Source organism: Sorex araneus, chromosome 5, assembly GCF_027595985.1.
Source record: "Sorex araneus isolate mSorAra2 chromosome 5, mSorAra2.pri, whole genome shotgun sequence".
In the NCBI taxonomy this organism is placed as follows: Eukaryota; Metazoa; Chordata; class Mammalia; order Eulipotyphla; family Soricidae; genus Sorex; species Sorex araneus.
The window spans coordinates 116,457,415-116,477,955 of record NC_073306.1 but is presented as its reverse complement, the minus strand read 5'-3'; the positions used below and the strand labels follow the sequence as shown (position 1 = coordinate 116,477,955).

At 59.7% G+C, this 20,541-nt stretch overlaps 2 protein-coding genes across 6 annotated transcripts in view; one reads left to right on the top strand and one right to left on the bottom strand.

Annotated features, from left to right (window-relative positions):
* Positions 1-12,617, top strand: part of NOL4L (nucleolar protein 4 like) — a 130,481-nt gene extending 117,864 nt beyond the window's left edge. For all 5 annotated transcript variants that reach the window (XM_004612578.3, XM_055138286.1, XM_055138289.1 and 2 more), the window contains 6 exons: positions 3,433-3,704; positions 4,822-5,007; positions 5,083-5,274; positions 5,857-5,979; positions 6,245-6,446; positions 8,297-12,617. In XM_004612578.3, the coding sequence (XP_004612635.3) occupies positions 3,433-3,704; positions 4,822-5,007; positions 5,083-5,274; positions 5,857-5,979; positions 6,245-6,446; positions 8,297-8,517 (1,196 nt within the window). In that variant the 3' untranslated portion in view covers positions 8,518-12,617. The remainder of the gene's footprint in view (positions 1-3,432; positions 3,705-4,821; positions 5,008-5,082; positions 5,275-5,856; positions 5,980-6,244; positions 6,447-8,296) is intronic.
* A 2,930-nt stretch (positions 12,618-15,547) lies between these two features.
* The window catches only part of ASXL1 (ASXL transcriptional regulator 1), a 63,285-nt gene continuing 58,291 nt past the window's right edge, over positions 15,548-20,541 (bottom strand). Inside the window, exons 11-12 of the mRNA XM_055138317.1 lie at positions 19,857-20,493; positions 15,548-19,389 (exon numbers count right to left, since the gene is read on the bottom strand). Of these exons, the coding sequence (XP_054994292.1) occupies positions 16,507-19,389; positions 19,857-20,493 (3,520 nt within the window). The 3' untranslated portion in view covers positions 15,548-16,506. The remainder of the gene's footprint in view (positions 19,390-19,856; positions 20,494-20,541) is intronic.

The following is a 20,541-nucleotide window of genomic DNA, read 5'->3' as shown; positions in this document are numbered from 1 at the left end:
GCATTGGCCAGGCCTGGCGCACTCGGTGGGGGGTTTTGGAGGGGGTGGGACTCAAAGTCCTGCTCCCCCCTGACTTCCAGGGTTGGGCCACGTTGAGTGGGCACAAGCCACAGACTGTGTTGTGAGCAGGGGCCCAGTGCTCAGGACCAGGTCAGGGTGCAGGGTGTGCAGGGGGCTCAGGATTCAGAAGGAGCGCCCTTGTCGGTCACTGCCTGACGTGGCAGGCCCTCCCCCCTGCCCACGCCCCCTCTCCCTGCACAGCCCTGCGCGCTCTCCTCCCTGGGATGAGTTCTGTAGTCCCAGAGGGCTTCCTGGGGGAGGGAACAGTGTAGGCCCAGGGTCGGGAAACTTGGGGCGCTCTTCAGAGCCCCGCCACTACTGGGTCTCTTGCACTGGAGCAGGTGGGAGCGCCAGCTCCGGGTGCTCAGCCTTCTCCTTCCTCCCCTCGCTGGGAGGGGCCCCCTGCCGGGGGACGCAGGGGTGCAGGGAGCAGCCTTTCTTGCTTCCCGGCCTCTGCTCTGTGCCTGCACAACCACTGCCCAGGTCAGATGTGACTTGGAAAGGAAACAGGCTCCGCATGGCCCCAGTTAGGCTGAGGGCTGTGTGGGGTGGTGGTTAGCTCCATGGGGCGAGGGAGCTGCAGGTCCCCCGGGTGATGTTGTGTGGGGCCTTGCTCAGGGCGTCTGCCCTTGTTTACTGTGTCCACCACCTACCCCAACTTCCCAGGCTACCCTCAGGGAACTTTCTGGCCATGGGGGGTGGAACTCAGTGTCACACAGGCCAGGTTGTGTTGTCACTAAGCTCTCCCCTGGCTCCCCGCTCGAGGTCTGGGGCTGGGGGGAGAGGGAGGAGTTTCCTCCCGGTGAAAGCTGGTTGTTAGCATTCCTGAACGTGGACTTGGCCTTGGTCCACTGCACAGAGTTTGCATCTCCCTGAGCTGGACCGGGCCCTTTGTTGGGGTTTGTTTTGGTACCTTACCTGTGATGCTCAGGACTTAGACCCGGCTCTGCCTTCAGGGATCACTCCCGCTGGGCTCGGGGAACCACATGGGATGCTGGGGTTCGAGCCCAGACCAGCCACGTGCAAGGCAAGCACCCTACCTGCCGTACTGTCACTCCAGCCCGAGTCTTGAGACAGAAAGGTCATCTCCTGCCATCTCGGCCTTCCCCACCCCTGAAGCCCAGCTGGGTTTCTGGCTTTCTGCGTCTGCCTGTCCTAGAAACTGCACCCAAGTGGATTCGTTCATTCATCCAGTTGGGTCTGATGTATTCCATCTGACAGAATACTTTCCAAGAGCATCCAGGCCATTGCATGAGTCTGAATTTCATTTCCCCCCTTCTTTTTTTCATGGCTGAGTAATAGTCCCCATATAGACAGGGCACATTTGCTCTACTTGGCTTTTAAAAAATAACAGCAAAACCATAAAGGGTATTATTAGCCTGTTGCCGGTATTTTTTTTTCTGACTTTTTTTGGGTCACACCCAGTGATGCTCAGGGGTTACTTCTGGCTCTCCTCTCAAGAATTACTGCTGGTGGTGCTCGGGGGAGCCCTATGGAATGCTGTGGATTGAACTTGGGTCGGCTGTGTGCAAGGCACATGCCTTCCCTGCTGTCCTATCGCTCCGTGTGCCCCCCCAGCCCTCCTATCATGGGTATTTTAACATGGAGATATTGACAGACTGGTGCAGAGCTCCAGTTTCTTCTGAAAATACTGATCGCATGGCCCGGGGGGGGGGCAGGTTTCTGGTTCAGGTGTCCCAGGTAGCCACTGTCCTCCAGGATGGGAGCCAGTGCCCATATCCCTGGTGGGGAGGCTTGGGTCCAGCTGCTGCTGAGCTAGGTGGTGCTCGGGGGTGCCCACCTGTGTTCACTCAGCAGTCCTGGAACCTCCAGCGTGCCAGTGTCCGTACAGGCCATGGGGCTGCCCCCCCATACCCACCCACCCCAGGGAGACTTGGCCAGGGAAGTAGGTGGTTGGGGTATCACCCGGGGGCCTAGCACAGTGCCAGTGGTGTGGCCGTGTGGCGTGGTGCCATGGACTCATCCAGCGGTGCCTCCTTCCAGGCAAGAAAAGGCTTGAGGCGCTGTGTGGCCCTGCGGAGAGGGGTCCCGCCAGGGGGAAAGCCCTGATGCCTGGGCTGAGCTGCCCAGTGGAGTGGGGGCTGTATGCATGTATGTATGCATATGTATACATTCTGTATGCATGTCCTGCAGCTCATGCCCTATTTGCCCCCCCCCCCCCCGGCCCCTGGACCTGAGCCAGGCTGGGTAGGAGGCTGTGCCAGGGTCCACTGAGTCCAGGGAGGCAGTGCTGAGCGCCTCCTGGCTAGTTGACTGGAATCTCCCACCTGAATCCACATCACAACCAGCAGGCCTGACCCTGGGCACCAGCCAGAGGCCCCGAGATGGATGGGAGGTGCAAGGGGGAGCTTGGGCCCCGGCTTGGAGAGAGAGGTCTTGGGATCGAGACCACAGTGAGGCAGGAGTTTGGACTCTGATGCACTAGGCAGAGAACAGGAAGGTTCCAGAAGGAGTGTGGACTGGATAAGGGTGTGCCTGCCCAGCGGGGAGCTGCCCTTGGGTGGAGGAAATGGGTGTGGTTTGGCCAGCTGGAGGCCCGTTCCCCAAGTTCCCTGGGGTGCGTTGGTAATAGCCCCACCCCCCCGGGGCGCCCGTGGGTGCTTAGTCCAGACAGCGGGTAACTAAACGCGGGGGGTGAGGGGATGGACGGGGCGTCCAGAAGCAGCAGGGTGGCGGGCCAGGGAACTGGGGTGTAGGCTGAGCAAGGGCTGGGGAGCCCTCTGTGGGGCGGCTTGGAGCGGAGACCGGCGCTCCCCTACCCGAGGAGGAAGAGGAGGGGCAGCCGGGCCCAGCGGGACAGGGCGGCAACCGAGGGGGAGGGCCGTCGCGGGACGGGGCCCTTCCCCACCCCTCTGCCTTGGGCCCCGGCTGTTTGATGGGCAGCCCGGCCCCGCCCCCGGGCCGGCAGGAGGCCAGTGATTGGCTGGGGCAGAGAGCCGCTCGGTCGCCATAGGGACGCGCTGGCGGCGCGCGTGCCCTGCACCCCGGCACCCGGGACTAAGTCTTCGTAATCTGCGGGGAGGGCGGGGGCGGGGTCCTGCGCGCCCCTGGCCCGGGGCTGGGGGCCGGCCGCCGCCGCCCCTCCCCGGTCCGCTCCAGGTGCAGAGCCAGGGGTGGGGGCGGCCCGCCCCGACTCGCGCAGGTGTCGGCCCCGTTAGTCGGGTCCTTCCGGGTTCCCGGGACGCTGCCCCGCACTGGGCAGCAGGGGGCGCGCTCGGCAGCGCGGGGCTCGACGGCCGCCGGAGCCCCCAGACCCGCAGGCCGGGTGGCACGAGGGCCTGCCGGGGTCCCGGTGGCGGCGCAGGGGAGGTCCTCCAGGGCTCGGGGCTCACCCCAGGCCTCTGCCCGCAGACGACTCGTCCTCGGAGAGCGGCAGCGGCAATGGGTCCTCCACCCTGAACCCCTCGGCGTCCAGCAGCACGCAGGGCGACCCCGCCTTCCCCGAGATGAACGGCAACGGCACCGTGGCCCCCATGGACTTCACGGCGGCCGCCGAGGACCAGCCCATCAACCTGTGCGACAAGCTCCCGCCGTCGGCGCTCGGCACCCCCTCCTACCCCGCGGACGGCTGCGCCGACGGGCTGCGGAGCCGCGTCAAGTACGGCGTGAAGACCACCCCCGAGGTAGGAACAGCCTGCTCCTGCCTCCCCGCTCCTCTCCCTCTTGTCCTCCGGTTCCGGTCTGTAAAGTGGGTTTGCCGGAGGTGGGGGTGTGCCTGCTCCCGCACCCGGGGTGTTCTGCCCTGAGATCTGAGGCTTGTCCAGCTGCTCCTGTGTTTGCCCCCGCCATGGGTGCCATAAGCCAGGAGCCCAGGTGCCACCAAGTTTGTTACCCCCTTTCTGGTCTCCCTTGACCTCAAGAAAGCAGCCACTTGGCTGAGGGACTGTGAGGTGCCCAGCGCCCCCAGGCCTCTCCAGGTGAAGCTGCACCACCCATCTGGAGGTGGGTAGATCCTTGCTGAGCCCAGGGCCAAGCCCCCAGACCACACTTGGGATCCTAGCAGCAGCTCTTTGCTCCCTGAGGCCAACTCCCTGTCCCCTGTCCACGTGTGCAAGCTGGGTGTGGGGCTGGCTGGCCTGGGTCTCACCCCCTTTCTGCACCTGCAGCATTTTGGGCTCACCTGGTTTCTTGGGGGAGGCATGATGGTAGACAGCGACTCCTCCCACCTCCCGCTTCCCCCTGGAGCTTCTGGAATGCTTTTATTTTATTTTGGCTTTTGGGCACACCCAGTGGTACTCCGGGCTTACGCCTGGCAGTGCATGGGTGACCGTACGGGGTTCTGGCGATTGAACCAGGTCAGCAGTATGCAAGGCCAGCGTCTTCCCCACTGTAGTATGTCTCGGGCTCCTGGAATGCACTTTTGTCTCGTGGGCCCACCGCCTCGGCTGGCTCCCCCCCCCCACCCCCCGTGCCGCCCGCCCCCCAGCCCATCTGTTCTCACCAGGCTACTCGGGACAGCTCAGTTGTCAGCTTGGGCTGCAGCCCCGAGGGGGCGGGGATCCCAGTCGGTGCCGGTTGCCAACACAAGTCGCAGAGGCTGGCTGGGGGGCACGGGGTGGGGTGCATCTCTCGGCACCCACCTCTCCCTGCGTCTGGCGGTGCGTCCAGGGCTGAGCTGGCACCTGTGGGCTGGGGTGTGGTCACTTGCTCAGGGTCTTGTGGCTGGTGTGCTGCCCACCCCAGACCCCCTTAGGGAGTCACTAGGGGGGGCTCCTAATGACCCTCTTTACCCTCCCTCAGTCCCCCCCCTATAGCTCGGGGAGCTACGATTCCATCAAGACGGAGGTCAGTGGCTGTCCAGAGGACCTGACGGTGGGCCGGGCTCCCCCTGCGGACGACGATGACGACGACCATGACGACCACGAGGACAATGACAAGATGAACGACTCGGAAGGCATGGATCCCGAGCGCCTCAAGGCCTTCAACGTGAGTGCCCGCGGGGGAAGGCGGTGGGGGGCGCCGCGGTGAGCAGCCTGTCCCAGCGGCCACCTTCTCCCACAGATGTTTGTGCGGCTCTTTGTGGACGAGAACCTGGACCGCATGGTGCCCATCTCCAAGCAGCCCAAGGAGAAGATCCAGGCCATCATCGAGTCCTGCAGCCGGCAGTTCCCGGAGTTCCAGGAGCGCGCCCGCAAGCGCATTCGCACGTACCTCAAGTCCTGCCGGCGCATGAAGAAGAACGGCATGGAGATGGTGAGCCCCCCACCCCGCCCCGCTGCGACACCCCCCCTGGCTGCTGACTGCACAGTGCAGTCCCTGGCCACACTTGTGCTGCAGCCCGTCAAGCTGTCTCCCTGGCCCCTGAGAGTCCTGCATCTTAGATGGGGGAGGGGGCGGGGGGTGATGCATAAACTAAATGTGGGGGTTGTGGGAAAATGTGCCAACACGGAAAGGTCTGGGCCAGGGCGATCGATGTGCAGTGGGCAGAGCAGAGCACTTGCCCGGCATGCGGCCAGCCTGGGATGGAGCCGACACACGATCCCTGCAGCCCTGCCGGGAGTGGTCCCTGAGTACGGAGCTGGGAGGAATAAGCCCCGAGCGCCGCCGGGCGTGACCCCAACACAAAAGCACCGCAAGGTCTCTGAGCTGGGAACGACTCCAGACTCTATCAGAGCCCGCTGGGTTAAGAACGCCCGCCGGGCTGTTGCTGGCAGTGTGTGCCCTGGCTGCATTTCTCTGGGAAGGGCTGAGGGAGCCTCTGGCGCAGAGGGGGCCGGGCCCAGGAGGTGGCCCCGGAGCCGGAGCCCCAACCGTAGCTCTCCCACTTCCCTGCAGACCAGACCCACGCCTCCCCACCTGACCTCGGCCATGGCAGAGAACATCCTGGCGGCTGCCTGCGAGAGCGAGACGCGGAAAGCGGCCAAAAGGATGCGCCTGGAGATCTACCAGTCCTCACAGGTGGGGCCCTGCACTGGGGCACCGTCTGCCACCCGCCTACTTGGTCCTTGGTGCAGGGGCCACCACTGGGGGATCCCGGCCTGGGTGGGAGGGACCTGGCAGCAGCCAGGTGGTACCCGTGTTCCTGGAGGGGCACCTTTGCCATGGGGCAGCTGGATGCCCCGTACCTCTGGGTGAAAGGGCCCCCGGGATGGGGCGGGGCGGGGCTGTGGGGGGGGTCCAGCCTGCTGGGCTGGGCTTCCAGCACCTTCTCCCGCTGCTGCAGGACGAGCCCATAGCCCTGGACAAGCAGCACGCCCGGGACTCGGCGGCTGTCACCCACTCCACCTACTCACTGCCAGCCTCCGCCTATTCCCAGGACCCCGTGTATGCCAACGGCGGCCTCAACTACAGCTACCGCGGCTACGGGGCCCTGGGCAGCAACCTGCAGCCCTCCGCCTCCCTCCAAACAGGAAATCACAGTAACGGTGAGTGGGCGCCGTCCGGGAGGGGCAGGGCAGGGCGGCCGGGCCTGAGACCGGCACAGGGATGGGACCTTCCGCCAGGAGGTGCAGAAGGCTTGGGCCGGGGGGACTGGTGCAGTGGGGAGGGCCTTGCCTGCTCCTGACTGGGGCTCGATCCCCGCGCCCCGTCTGGCCCCGAGCACCACCTGGCGTGACCTCTGAGCACACTGGGTGTGGCCCCACACAGACACACGCAGCAGGAGGCCCGCTGGGTGCCGTGTGTCCCTCCCCCCAGGCCCCACTGCTGGCCTCGAGTGGGACTCAGGGGTGGGGCCTCAGCCCTTGCCGCACGACCCCCACCCCCCATTCCCCTGGCACAAGCCTTGCGTGGATCCGCCACTTCCACCTGGCTCACCTTCTCACTCCCACTAACGCCTCTCCACCTGGGCAGCGCCCCGAGTGCCAGCCGCTCGCGCCCGCCCTGCTCAGCGGGACCCTCCTGTTTGGAGGTGTTCAGGGCAGGGAGGCCAGAGCCCCTGGGAGCTGGGGGTCCTGTGTTGGGCCACACCCCCGTCTGTGGGGCCACTGCCCTGCCCTCTGCCCGTGCCAGTCGAAAGATCACCCCCGCACCCAGGCCCTCCTTGGGGGGGGGCTGGGGGGCGGCTGGCGTGGCCCGTATCTCCGAGGCCGTTGATCACAGAGACAGAGCACACAGCCCCGTACACCCTCGCCCGTGCGGCCTGCTCTCTGCCACATAGGGCCTGTCCTCTGGCGGCCGCCCTGCCCTCCACCCACTCACAGGGTCGCTTACAGCACGGGACAGACAGGATGTGAGGGTGGAGGAAGAACAGTGGGTCCACTCGCGTCACGTGTACTGTCTGCAGGGGACACGGCCCGGCCCCTCCCTCCCGCCCACCATGCAGGCAGGTGACTCTCCGCTGCTTCTGGTGAGAGGGATGGTACTCCAGCCCAGGGTCACAGGGGTCTGCCCCAGATCCAGACACCACCCTGGTGGGGACCCCCAGGCCCTCAAACGGGCTTCCTTTTGGCAGACGTCAAGCTTCCACAGTGCCAGTTCCTTGGTGCCAGGCACTCATACTGTCCCAATCGCACGCGCACACACACACACACACACGGTTCCCACACACGGTTCCCCCCCCCCCACACACACACGGTTCCCACACACACACACACACACACACACACGGTTCCCACACACACGGTTCCCCCCCCCCCCACACACACACACGGTTCCCTGCCAGGCCCGTGGCCCTATTTTGTGATTCTGGGCTGAAGAATCCCTCTGGGCCCGGGTTCCCAGATCAGAAAGCCACCAGGGGCCAGAGTGGCACCACAGCGGGTAAGGTGCTTGCCCTGCGTGTGGCAGACCCGGGTTCAATCCCTGGCACCCCATGTAAATCCCCCAAGTCCCAACATGAGTGATCCCTAAGTACAGAGCCAAGAGTAAGCCCTGGGCACCACCAGGTGTGGCCCCCAAACCAAACAATAGACCAGCGTCCCCTTGGGAATCTTTTACCTTATCAAAAAAACCAAAAACCAACCCAAAGCGGGACCCCCAAAGGTACCCCAGGCTCCCCTGCCACCCGATTGTCCCAGAACCTCCATCTCACCCATAGTGTGTCCCCAACCTTGGGAAACAGAGCCTACAGCCACACCTTGAACCCTCTCCCCCTGCAGTGGGCTGTGGGGGTGGGGAACCGCGTGGCTGTACTTGCCCACCACACACTGGGTGTCGCACCATTGCCCAGAGCCCATTCTCCAGAGGCTGGAGCCGGGGCTGATCCCCTGCCCCCAGGTGTCGCCCCGCACACACCTGCCCACGCCTGCTCACGCCACCCCTCCCCTCTCCCCAGGGCCCACGGACCTCAGCATGAAAGGCGGGGCCTCCACGGCGTCCACCACTCCCACGCCCACGCCCTCCGGCAACAGCACCAGCAGGACGATGCCCAGCGCCCAGCTCAGCCCCACGGAGATCAGCGCGGTGCGGCAGCTCATCGCTGGCTACCGAGAGTCGGCCGCCTTCCTGCTGCGCTCCGCAGACGAACTGGAGAACCTCATTTTACAACAGAACTGACCCCCCCGGCGCCTGGAGCGCACGACCCTCGGGAAGGAGGCTGTCCTGGCCCCGGTCCCTGCCTCGCCAGTGGGTACATTGTTTTCTGAAAGAGGTGGGATCCACACGCTGTTTCTCGCCACACTCCAAGCACCTGAAACTTTGGGCACAAGGACACTTTTTTTTTTTTTTTTTTAATCTCGCCACACGGGTGCTTCGATCCTGCTTGGAAGAGGTGGATGGGGCAGCTTTGGAAGGGCTGGAGTGCCCCCCCGAGCAGCCGCCGGGGCCACAGCTCTCTGTAGAATCATCTTCGTGGACCCCGATGTTAGACTCCCACCCCCCGATAATTATCTTTCAAGTCTTAGGTGAGCAGAATCGCATATTTATTGAGAAAAACAAAGTGGACCCTTTCTTCCTCGCCCTTTAGTAATTTATTTTTCTGAAAATGGATTCTTTTGTGTTTGTACAGATTGCCAGTCTGTGTCTGTCTGATCAGAAGGATGTGTCCCTGTGACCTAACATTCCATATCACTACACTGGCGGGGCCTCGGGGCGGGCGGGGCGGGCACATGCCAGGCTGGCCGGCGCCCCCTCCAAGTGCCCAGCACCACCCAGCAGCAGGACCCTCCCACACCCACTGCAAAGCAGAGAAACAGAAATGGTCCCCCCGCCCCCCCAGATGCCCCAGTCCCACGGTCAGCTGTATTCTACCTCACACTCCAGCGTGGGCTTTTTCCAGGAGGTGCCCCGAGCCTATTCTGGGTGGCTGCCTGGGAGGTTAGTCGAGAGAGGGGCCCTGACCCTCCCCACAGCCACCTGTGCCCCCCCCGCCCGCCCCCAGCTCGCCCAGTGACTCCCTGGGACAGAGTGCAGGGAGCCCCTGTCCCAGGGAGCCAGAGGGGTGTGCTCCGTCCGGGCCAGGCCCTCCAGCACCTTTTGCGAGCCCCCAGCTGTTGGGCAGCCGCTGGATAGGAAGGAAGATGTGAGGCCTAGGGGGATGGCAGCCCCCCGGCCCTGTGCTCCGCCCACAGGGCGTCCAAAGGAGTGGAGAAGCCACTTGGGATGCCCTCGGGCCAGGCCTTCTCCCCGAGGGACCAGTCCTGGAACAAACCCTTCTCTCTGGAGTGTGAATGCGGCAGGCAGGAAGAAAGAGCTGGCTCGGTCCCCTCCGCCCCGACAGGCACTTCCTCTTGCTCAGTGCAATACCTACCAGTGCTGCTAAAACCAGGGACTCGCCCAGACCTCAGAGGCCCCCGGGGCCTCCCCATGGAACACTCCGTAGCCATGGCGGCAGCACCGCTGCCGCCCGCCCCTGCCCCGAGCAGGCAGAAGCCCTGTTGTTGCCTTTCCTCCCTCAGTGCAAGGAGGCCCCCCGGGGAGCCAGGGCCACGTGGACCCCAGGCCAGCCACTGAGAGCCAGTCAGCCCCAGAGCAGGCAACCCCGCCCCCCACCCAGCTCCTCTCTGTCTCTTCTGCCACCCACCGGAGGGGGGCCCTCGTACGGCCGCCCCACACCGCCTCTGATCCCCGGTGGAGCTGGGGGCTCCAGAGCCAGAAGGGCAAGGGAGGATGCCTGCCCAGTGCTCGCTTCCGGGCGGAGTCTGGGGTGGCCTTCTCTCCTCTCCAGTGGCCTCTGACACCCCACCCAGCCACACCGCCTCTTGCCTTCCACCGGCCCCCACCCCGCAGGCCTCCAGCAGGGCCAGGACCCCCTTCCCCCTCGCACAGCACAAACCCCAGCGCCCAAGGCTCTGCCACGCCCAGCCATGCTCTCGCCCAGCCCTCACCTGCTCAGCACTGATCCCGGATGTTTGAATTTGTGTAAATATTTATTTTTGTGTGTGAACAATACTACAAAGCGATCAGTCGATCTTTTGCAAAATGTTACCCCAGGCAATTTGTGAAAATCTTAATGTTTTAAAAACTGGCAGAGACAATCGCCGCCTTAGTCGTCTTGATCTCAATTGCTCAACATGTCATTTTTCTCCCTCCCGGAGGCTGGACCCACGCCAGGCCCAAGCAGTTCATGTTTCTTAGCAGACAGGAGTCAGGAAGACTGGGGAAGGGGCTCCCGCCACCGCCACCACCCCACGAGGGATTGGATCTAAAGATCAGTCTTGCGCTACCGTTTGAAGTCGATTTTTTGTGTTTTTTTTTTTACCTGAGTTCAAGCCGTCCTAAAAGGCCCCCGTCGGCGCTGCGCTCGGTGTAGTCGCATCAGTGTGTTTCCAAGAGAAAGGAAAGACAGAGTGCTGACATTCTTTGGGGCTCCCAGCCGCCCCTCCGGGACAGCCGATTCAGGCACGCTGACGCCCCCCTCTTGCGGTGGGGCTCCTTTCCCGCTACCCAGTGCAGCTCTGCGAAGGGCAGAATCAGGAGCACATTACTGTGTGGAAACAGGACACCCCCCCCCCCCCCATTAGCTAGTTCAGTCAGGGAACTTGTTCTGTTTTGCTTTTGCTTGAAAACATGCAGCTTGCACCCTTCTCGCACATCCTGACCCGGAGAGTAGCACCCACGATCTGTTCTGCTGAACCCGGCTTCCCTCCCCTAATCGCCTCCCCACCCCCCAGCCCGGCCATCTCCGGAGCCTCTCTCCCTCGGCCAACTGTGCACGGAGGCCCTTGGGGCATAAGCGTCCAGGACCCTAAGTTAGAGACTGAGTACTTGGCAGGGGGCTGAGCCAACTTAGAGAGGGATCTAAGTCTCTGTGTGGGTCTTCTCAAATCCATCACCACGCCTACAAAGGGACCATTTATACCCACGGACAGTGTTGAGGGCAGGCAGGCAGGCAGGGATCAGGACGGGTGACCGGGACTTGCAAACAGGTGGAGCCCAGGCCACCCTATTCCCCAGGGCCACTCCAGGGGCCGCCATGGGATTAACTACCAGTTCATTCTCAAAATGCTGCTTTGAACTCAGAGGGTTGATACTTTTAATTTGTAATTTTTTGTAAAACTTTTTACAAGATAGTAAAGTATTTCATCAGAATACCGGTTTCAATCCGTCCATGGTCTGATTTTTATATAATTTAGTGGTGCTTTAGAGACTTTGTTTTTGTTGTTTCTGAGCTAAACAGCTCAACCCTTTTCCACCTGTATCTACCTAAGACCAATGTGAACCTTTGTATTTTTGCTCCTAATTTTGGACTCAGTGAAAGTGTACTGTTTACATGTACAGATGCCCCCGTCCCCTGTGTGTCCCGCAAGACTCTCGAGGAGGAAGGCGCACCTCACTAAGCTCCTCTGCTTAGCAAAGCCACAAAACAAAAACCTCTCACTTTTTACCTATGTTTCCACCTAAAAAACAAAACAAAACAAAAAACAAAAACAAAATAACCCTCACCACAGAGAATTCAGATTTGCCGAACACTCTTGTAAGCTCCGCACAGCTGCGGTCCCCAGAGGAGCCGGCCACCGGCACGGACACAAGCGGTCGATGCCGACTTGGCTGCAGAGCTGAGGGATGGCGAGGGGGCAGACCTCCCCGCAGCCCGGCAATGGGGAGGATGAGATGACCCCCAAGACCTTCAGGGGTCAGACCCACCCATGATTCGGGGACACGGAGAGTGCCGGTGTCCCGAGAGCCGAGACTGGGCAGTGCAGAGGGCACGGCTCCTGGGGTGGGGTAGAGGGCTGCAGACGGTGAGCATATGGCACTTACAGCAAACAGGGGATGGCACCCACTTTCAAAGGTGAATCTTTATTACCGAATCAATGGCTTCACCTCTAAAGGGTAGTTTTACAGACATGCACCTATGCAACTTCACGTGGCTCTTCTAAGCAGGCGAGGACTTCCTCCTCAACGCTCTATAAAAATTTGTGTTCTATATAGTGAGTTTTTCCAGTAAATGTGGCTTAATATTTTAATTCTTAGAATGTGTCTTCTCTATGTGATGCAACTAAATTCTGTTTTGTTTGTGGAATGACTAGCACAGGCCAACTCCCTCTCCCCCTCACTTAACAAAAGACCAATGAGCTGTTGATCGAGCTGTTTATCTCCATGGTATTACTTGCTAAATGCACTGATTTCATAAGTATGTGGAATCCTTTTTCTTTTGAATCTGTATATCATATATAAGACTGAATCTACTTAATAAACACTGAATAACAAACCAACGGCCTGCTCGCCACTCTGTCGTCTCAGCAGCAGCCCCGCCGGAGCCCAGCCCCTCTTTCCTTCCAGCTCTAGCTGGCCACGGAAATGCCAGCTCCCGCAGAGTCCGCCTTTGAGAGCAGGACGCTAGCACGGCGGCACCTGCCTGCCCGCGGGGGAAGACGAAGCCCTCCTTGTGGGCCGTTACTGCTCGTGGGGGAAACTAAGGGGCCACTCTTTCACAAGTATTTAAGTTCCAAGCATAAACCGGAGTTGAAACTGTCTATATGCGTACGGATACCAGACACAGGGCGCGGCAGGTGTCTTAGAAGTACTGCTTTGTAAGGCAGAAGAGTCTTTTCATCAAGTTCCTATGTAGTAGTCCAGTGCCTAATTGTACAGGCCAGGCCGATGGTCCGAAAGCACTGACCCACGAGCACTCCCTCCACGCGACACCTGTGGGACCAAGGGCCACCAACCCTCAGCAGTCCACAGAAGCACCTGTCTTGTCCATACCACCACGGCCATGAAAGTAACGACACCTGAATAACCTAGCCCCCACACACGCAGACCCAAGGGTCACCCTGGAAAACGCTCACCTTGACATGCCGTGCCGCCGCTCCACGAGCACCGGGGCTGGAGAAGCTGGTAGAGGACAGCGAGAAGCAGCTTCAGCCCTGTCCGGCTCCTGCGATGGGACTCCAGGCCACTGTTGTGAGCAGCGGACAGGACAGTGTCAGAGGGCAGCACCCTGAGGAACAGTGAGCTCAGGCAGACCCAAACTAGACCAACCGCTTGTGTCACAGGGTGCATGCAACTCTTTCAGGAAAGGGCCAGAGCACAGGAGCGAAGGCTCTGGCTTTGCACACTGCAACCCAGTTTTAATCCCGGCACCCTAGAGACCCCCATGAGCCTTCAGGGTCTCTCCTGAGCACCGAGCAGACCGCCTCTAGTTGTGGCTTAGAAACAAGGGAAGCGTAGTAGTTACAGGAAACCCAAAAATCCTGCAAAGTTACCTCTTCCCACCTTGATTTTTAGTATGAACTTTGCTACAAAGCCTTATCCCCAAAAAGGCTCTTTTTGTTACTCTCTTCCTTAAGCTTTTTGCTCTTCAGTCTCTGCAGGCTTTCAAACTGATGCAGAGATGAAAGTGATGACAAGGCACCATTCTTGGGGATCCTCTACACAGACAGACAGCCCCTCTCCCAGGCAAGGTCTGATTTCCTGAAAAGCTGGCTGGACAGAAATCTGACAGTAGCTGGCTAGTGATATTCATAATCAACTCTAATCCTTCGGGTCATGGAAAACCCTCTTCCCTATTGTACACTTCCTCTCCACCCAGGACTATACCCACACCGTTGAAGTGAGAGCAAGAGTCATATCCTCTGGGAGCCCACATCTTCCCTCCAAAGCCCAGAGCTCTATACCCAAATCAGAACCATGGGCCTGTCCTGTCTGCAACACGAGCACTTCCGACAGGCCAGACACAAACCACTTCGTTTAGGTGGGAACTTTGTAGCCAGGGGCCTCTCAGGTGGGAAAGTAGTGCTGTACTCACTGGGCCGCTCTCCACTTGCAGAGGGAACAGCCGACACCACTGCTCTCCTCCCTAAACAGACAAGACTGCGTTTCCTGCGGTTGGGACACGGGACCGTCACCAGGCGGGGGCTCCCAGAGCCGAGGGAACTTCCCCAAGGCCCCTCTGTCAGATGGCAGCCCAGCAAGCTTGCTTACCTGAGTCGTCTTGCACTTCACTCCTACACTAGGCCTGTCCGTGAGTGGCTGTCCCCCTGGGCATGCCGTCCTCAGCACCGAGGTGTGCATGTTTGTGGCTTTCCTCCCCACCACCCCAGAGCTTCAGGAACCACCAACCAAGTGTCCCGTGGACACAGCATGGCATGACAGCACCCTCGTGGCTTCCGCTGTTGCCAGGCCCCGTGCTGGCAAAGGTCTGCCAAGGCAAGCAGCCTGCAGACACCCAGGCGGCCTTCAGGACTGACCTTGGAGAGGCAGAGCACGACGAGCAGGAAGCCAGGCACCGCCTGATATGGGCTCCGGCAGCGGTCACGCCTCTCCAACCTGACGTTCTTCCCACCCAGCACGGGGGCCACAAGGATGACCGAGACCCAAGGCAGGTTGTACAGGTTTATTTCCAATACCACAGAGACATACAGGAGCAACGCTTTCCCTGGCAGGCCGATGGACGAGACCAGTTTCCAACTGTACCTAGCATGGCCCAAGGAAAAGGGGACCCTCTGCTCCCTGTCTTTGGTCAAGAACTCTGGAAGGTGCCATCTTGGACTTGGCCAACACTGCATTTAAATCACCACCATATCAGTGCCAATTTCCCCCTCAGGTTTCATGTGACAAAGATGCCACAATGGATGAGAGGAAGGGGTGAGGTGGGGGTGAACCTTTCAGATGCAGAGAAACTGGCATAGGCCTTACCAGCTTGATACTTCAGACTGCTGCACTCAAGGGAGCCTTGGTTTAAACGAGACCTCGCAACACTGCCACAGTTGAGGTACAAGAGATAAGGCAGGAAGTGGGCGTGGCTGTTTCTTCCCCAACTTGCTGGCATGGGAACAGCCCAGTGGGTCCCAAGACAGCCAGGTCCTGGGTACTACTGACAGTGGTGGCCCTGGAGCACCGCCTCGGGGAACAGCCCAGGGCATGTACCCTTGAATCCAGAAGCACTGACACTGGTGGTGGTGATGTCACACATGGCGTGAGCAGCCAATGAAGGCTGGAGAAGACACAGAGGAGCGAGATGCATTTGCTTGGTAGGTCATGAGCGAGTGACTGTGGCACTGCAGGCTGCGACAGGGCAACGGGCCGACTTAGAAGATGACCAGTTACCCCACGCGCATGTCAGGTAGCCCAGCACGCAGCGGCTCTGACACAGGGGAAGAGAAGTTAATCACACGACTTTAATTCAATGACGCGGAAGACGTAAACGGAGGGAGACGGTCGTGTTCTCTGTACAATACATCCATTTACAGAATTGGCCAGTACTGTGTACAACATATAAATACATGATAAAACATTAGAGGTGCATAGAGCATACTTACAGAAGCCCAAAAGTTCACTTTATACATCCAAGGATAAAGAGTTAAAAATATAAAAATAAGAAACACACACTGTTCTGAAATGTAAAATGACTTTCACATACACAGGCGTATGGAGATGCCCACTCTGATGAGAGTCCAAAGTGACGGGAAGGGTGTCGAGCAGAATCCACCTGCCGTTTGGGTAGCTGACTCGTGGTCTGCAAATGGCATTCCCTGGAGACGGGTTAGCAGGTCTATTCAAGGTCCCAAAAGCTCCTGTCGGCCAATGGATTGTACTGAAACTGTTAAGCTCCGAATTTGCTGCAGCAACAGAACCAAACGTCAGACTGGTTCCGTGAACTGGCCAGTGACCAAACTGTGACCCTGAGGTCAGCGAGCGCTTCAGCCCTGTGGGCTCTGCTGGGAGGTGGAACCCTGTGCTGGCTTCTTCCCCAACCGCCAGATCGCCAGAGAAGCGGGAAGCTGATGGCAGGGAGGGGGCAGTGGAAGACTAACGTGTCTACTCAGTTCGGGTAGGTCTGTGCCCTCGGGGGAGAACACAACCGTCTCGCTTCAGCGTCAAGTCCATCTGAGTCCGGGTGGGCTCCCTCATCACACCAGGCTCTGAGAGAGCGAGAGCTGGGCAAGCAGGAGGGCCATGGGCAGCCCATCCAGCGAGACCAGGGGGTTTGGTAAGTGACAGAGGGGCTGGAGCACTGTTAAGTTTTCAGGTGCGGCAAGAGAGCTCTTGCCTAGAAAGACGGTCTCATTTAGATCAATGATATTTTGTATACAGCTTTAAGGGTGATCATTATCAAAATACACACACTAAATATACAACTTTTCCCATGGCCATAATTTATTATCTCACCACAAGGCACAATACACAGAGCTTTGAGGGTCCAATACAGTCATCGTGACAGAACGCACCACAGCCCTGGCACATGATCATGGCTTTCAGACTGCAGGCACACTGGAGGGAGATGCTCTCCACTGTGCTGCTGTCGGTGAACATCTGCAGGGAAAGGGATGCAGTGTGGCTCGCCCCGAAGTGTGCTTTGTGGCTCAGCTGTACCACACTCCCGGCAAGGCCTTTGGGAAAGGTGGGAGAGCTGGAGGGGTAATTAAAGCTGGTGGAACTGAGCTGGAATTTGGAAAGCTTCCCATAAAACGCCTGCTTGATGTTGAGCTGGGAGGGGATGGAGGAAGGCTCTAAGGGCTGGCTGAGCCCTTTCCCAGGCTCTCGGGGTAATTTCCAGAAAGGGAGGTCGAGGACAAAGGGCACCCCGTGCAGGTCATCTAGCAGCTCCCGGGGGCCAGGCCCAGCAGCGTTTCTGTTCTCTGCATTCGCCTTGAGGAGGCCCCCCACGAAAGTCTTCTCACTTTTGATGCTGTTAACAGAGGCAGGTGGTGGCTTCGGCGCCCGCTCCTCCCTGGCAGTCTGTACCCCACCAGATGCAGGGTTTTTGCTCGGCCCCAACTTCCTGCCGGGGGCATCAGAGGGGAGCAGCGCAGGCTCCGGGGGCCGGGGACACTGAAGGGCTGCAGACACGCTCCGAGAGCCGAAGAGCTTCTTCCCTTGGCCTCCAGCACTGCTGTGCTCACGCAGGGGCCCAGCTGTCTGACCAGGATCTGACATGACATGTGGAGATGAGAGACGAGGAGCTGTCGAGGTAGTAAGAGAGCCTGGACTTTTGCTTGGGGCGGCATTCGGAACACTGCACTGGGCCGGGTCCCGAGCGTCCTCCTGATCTTCTGAACTAAAGGAAGGGAACTGCTCTTTGGAATCCACTGCAAGTCTCCCTGAGGCGGTTGCTGGATGTGTCACTGTGTACGGGGCGCCTAAATTTGGGACTGTCTTAGGAGGCATCTGGGGCGCTGGCGGAGCCCGGGTGGCCTCTGGCTCAGCGAGCTCGGCACCCGCTTCGCAGCTCTCAGGTACAAGAGGCGCCTGCGGAGCTCTGAGAGAACCGGGGCCACTCCTGTCAACTTCACAGCTAGTTTCCTTGGGATCCCGCAAAGACCCCAATTCCAGGGAGCCCTGCTCTTTTCTGAGTTTGAGTTGTGGGGATTCAGGACTGCTGCCAGCATGGACTGGAGGAAGAACCTTCTCTAAGGGCAGGCTGCCCTGCAGCAACTGCATCACGAGTGGACTAGAGGCCTCCACTGAGGACCCCGGCCTGCCCCGGGAAACGGGCCTCAGCTGGTCCTCAGTGCTGGCTAAGAGCAGGGAGTCGGGGATCCTGGGAGGCATGGCACATATACGCGACACCCAGCTCTGAGGAGCAGCCAGCCCATCAGTCCGGGAAACCAGACCTGGATCACTTTTCACCTTAGCCAGTGAGTCAGATCGGTCCCAATCCTGATTCTCACCCTCGTCTGCCACCGGGGAGCCCTTTGCCCCCGGGGATCCACTAGGGTTGGAGTCACTGCTGTCCTCGGAGAGGTGCCCGTCACAGTCGGAGGCTGTGTCTGTCGACTCGCCATGAGGACTCAGTGCTTCGGGGTTCTGGGAAAGGCTGATCTTAAGCCTTTCGACTCCCGCCTGCTTGTCCTCACTGCCAGCGCCGTCAGCACCATCCATGGACTGCACTGTCCAGAGCCGAGGAAACCCGTCAAGGACAGCGGCAGCCTTCTGGGTCGCCAGCCCCGAAGGCAGCGCAGGAGCGAGGGGCTCGGCCTTGTCCTGCTCTTCTATGACCAGAGGCACCACAGATGAGAGGTTTTCTCCACAGGGGGGTGGAGGCTGTCCCACCGCCCTGTCGCCTGACAGGCCCGGCATCCAAGGAGCAGCACCAGCGGAGAAGAGATCCTCAGGTTTCAAGTTTTCTCGTCTAGTAGCACTTTCCCTCGTGGGTGGGCATGAGTCACCAAGTCCTAACTCGTCATCAACTTGTCTGTCCTGCAGGCAACCAGCCAATGACGCCCCAGAGGCGGAAGTGGAGGTCTCAGACTCCTTCCCCACAGGGAGACAGCTCTCGTCCAGAGCAGGGCCCGCTTCCTCTAACATCACGCCCCCCTCGGCAGGTGGAGCAAGACTTCTCTCCGGGGAATCAGGAGGTTCTTGATCATCATCCTTTCCCCAAGGAGTGTCACCAGACCCACACTCAGTTCTCACATCTAAACTCAACGGCGGCTGCTCAGCTCCTCGCTCAGGGGCTGAGGTTTTCGAGGACATTAGGGGCAAAGCCTGGCATGGCTGGTCCCCGGTCGGAGCAATGGGGAGCTGGGAGACCTCTTCCAACCCGCTCGCCAGGCCCTCAGGACCCCTCTGCAGCACACAGCTCTCCTCTGTTCGGAGAGGAGCCTGGCCCTCCTCCTCGGCTCTGGAGACGGCAGCTCGGGCCTGAGTGCATGCCCCGCTCAGAGGACAAGGCGGCAGTAGTTGTGTTCGCTGTAGATCTGGCGCACACTCTCCAGGGGGGCTCGGGCCTCCCCCAGGCTCAGGGTGGCCACAGGTCTCACCACCATCACCACCGCTGTCTCTGCCACCTCCCTCGTCGGTGGGCCCGCCGCCACCTCCACCCGGGCCACCCCCCCCTCCGATGGCAGTGGTGGCCGCCTCTCGGCAGTGGTGGCCTCTCGCCCCTCGGACCTGCAGAGCACGGGCTTTAATGTCTGCGAGGGTCCTGGCCCCTGTCCAGCCCCTGCAGGAAGACTCTGTGACGGGGACAATTCGGGGGCATATCTGGTAAGCGGGCTGACCTTTAACCACCCAGGGTGGTTTGATACGTGAAAGTTGAATCTGCAAGAGAAAAATTGGAAATCAGCTTTAACTGGGTGATCCGAATTACAAACGATAAAAAGGTCAAGGATGGTTCTGGCAGTCTAGAGAAGCAGTTTCCCCTTAAGATCAAAATAATCATAGTAAAATGGTCCATAAGACCACACCATTCTTACAGGATTCTGCTCAAGCGCTTGTTACATGCTTCATTGCTAAATTTAATTTCTGGTGGGACCATATGAGTCATCAAAGAATGTGACACCTCCTAATGACAGACTTTTAAACCCCAAAGGATTCTGACCTCTAGAGACCACTTCAACAGCACGAACAAAAACACTTCATCCCTTTACGTGTTGAGAATGATTTCCATGTAGAAGATTTTAAACTTCTACATAAATCCACACAGGCCCAGGCCATCTGGTCCTGCAGAGGGACGCCGCGCTCACACTGCCGCCCCACAGAGAGAGCCGGACAGTTAAGGCTCTTACCCGGATGGGCGGGACTTTGGGCTCCTCTTTGGTGGGCTGTGGCTTTTCGGGGTGAACACTTTCAATTGTGTTACGAAAGGACTGACGATCTTCAAGCCGGGGCTTCTTTTCGGGAAAGGACGCAGAGGCTGCCTGCTCAAAGGACTTCCTCTTCTGATCCTTGGGCTCCTGATCCACCGTCTCCTGAGGCAAGCTGGGAATTCTGTCCAGAGTCGCAGAGGCTGCGCGCACCAGGTCGTCCGAATTGGTCTGGATCCAGGAAGCCACAGGTTTGGCAGGAAATTCGGATCCCTCTGGTTTGGGTACTGCAGAGGATGCATCAGGCAGGTGGGGACTGCTCGAACCGGCCGAGTCAGTTTTAGTCTCTCCATCCTTGTAGAGGGGCGCGGCTGGTACCAGACACTGTGTGTCTTTCGCAACCCCTGCTTGTTCTGGCTCCTGCTTTTTATACAGATTCCTTCTGGTTCTGGTCCGAAGATCTGGCCGAGAGCGTTTCTTGAAATGCCCATCTCGCTGCCGGGTGGCTGGTCCGCGCTGTGGCCGTGCTGATTCTCCAGGGATATGCAAATCACTCTTGATCTCAGTATCCTCCTGGCCCACATGCTGCTGCAATGACTCTTCTTTGGTCAGCCCCAATCTGTAAACCAAACTCACACCATCAGTTAGAGGCCAGAGAAGCCAAGTC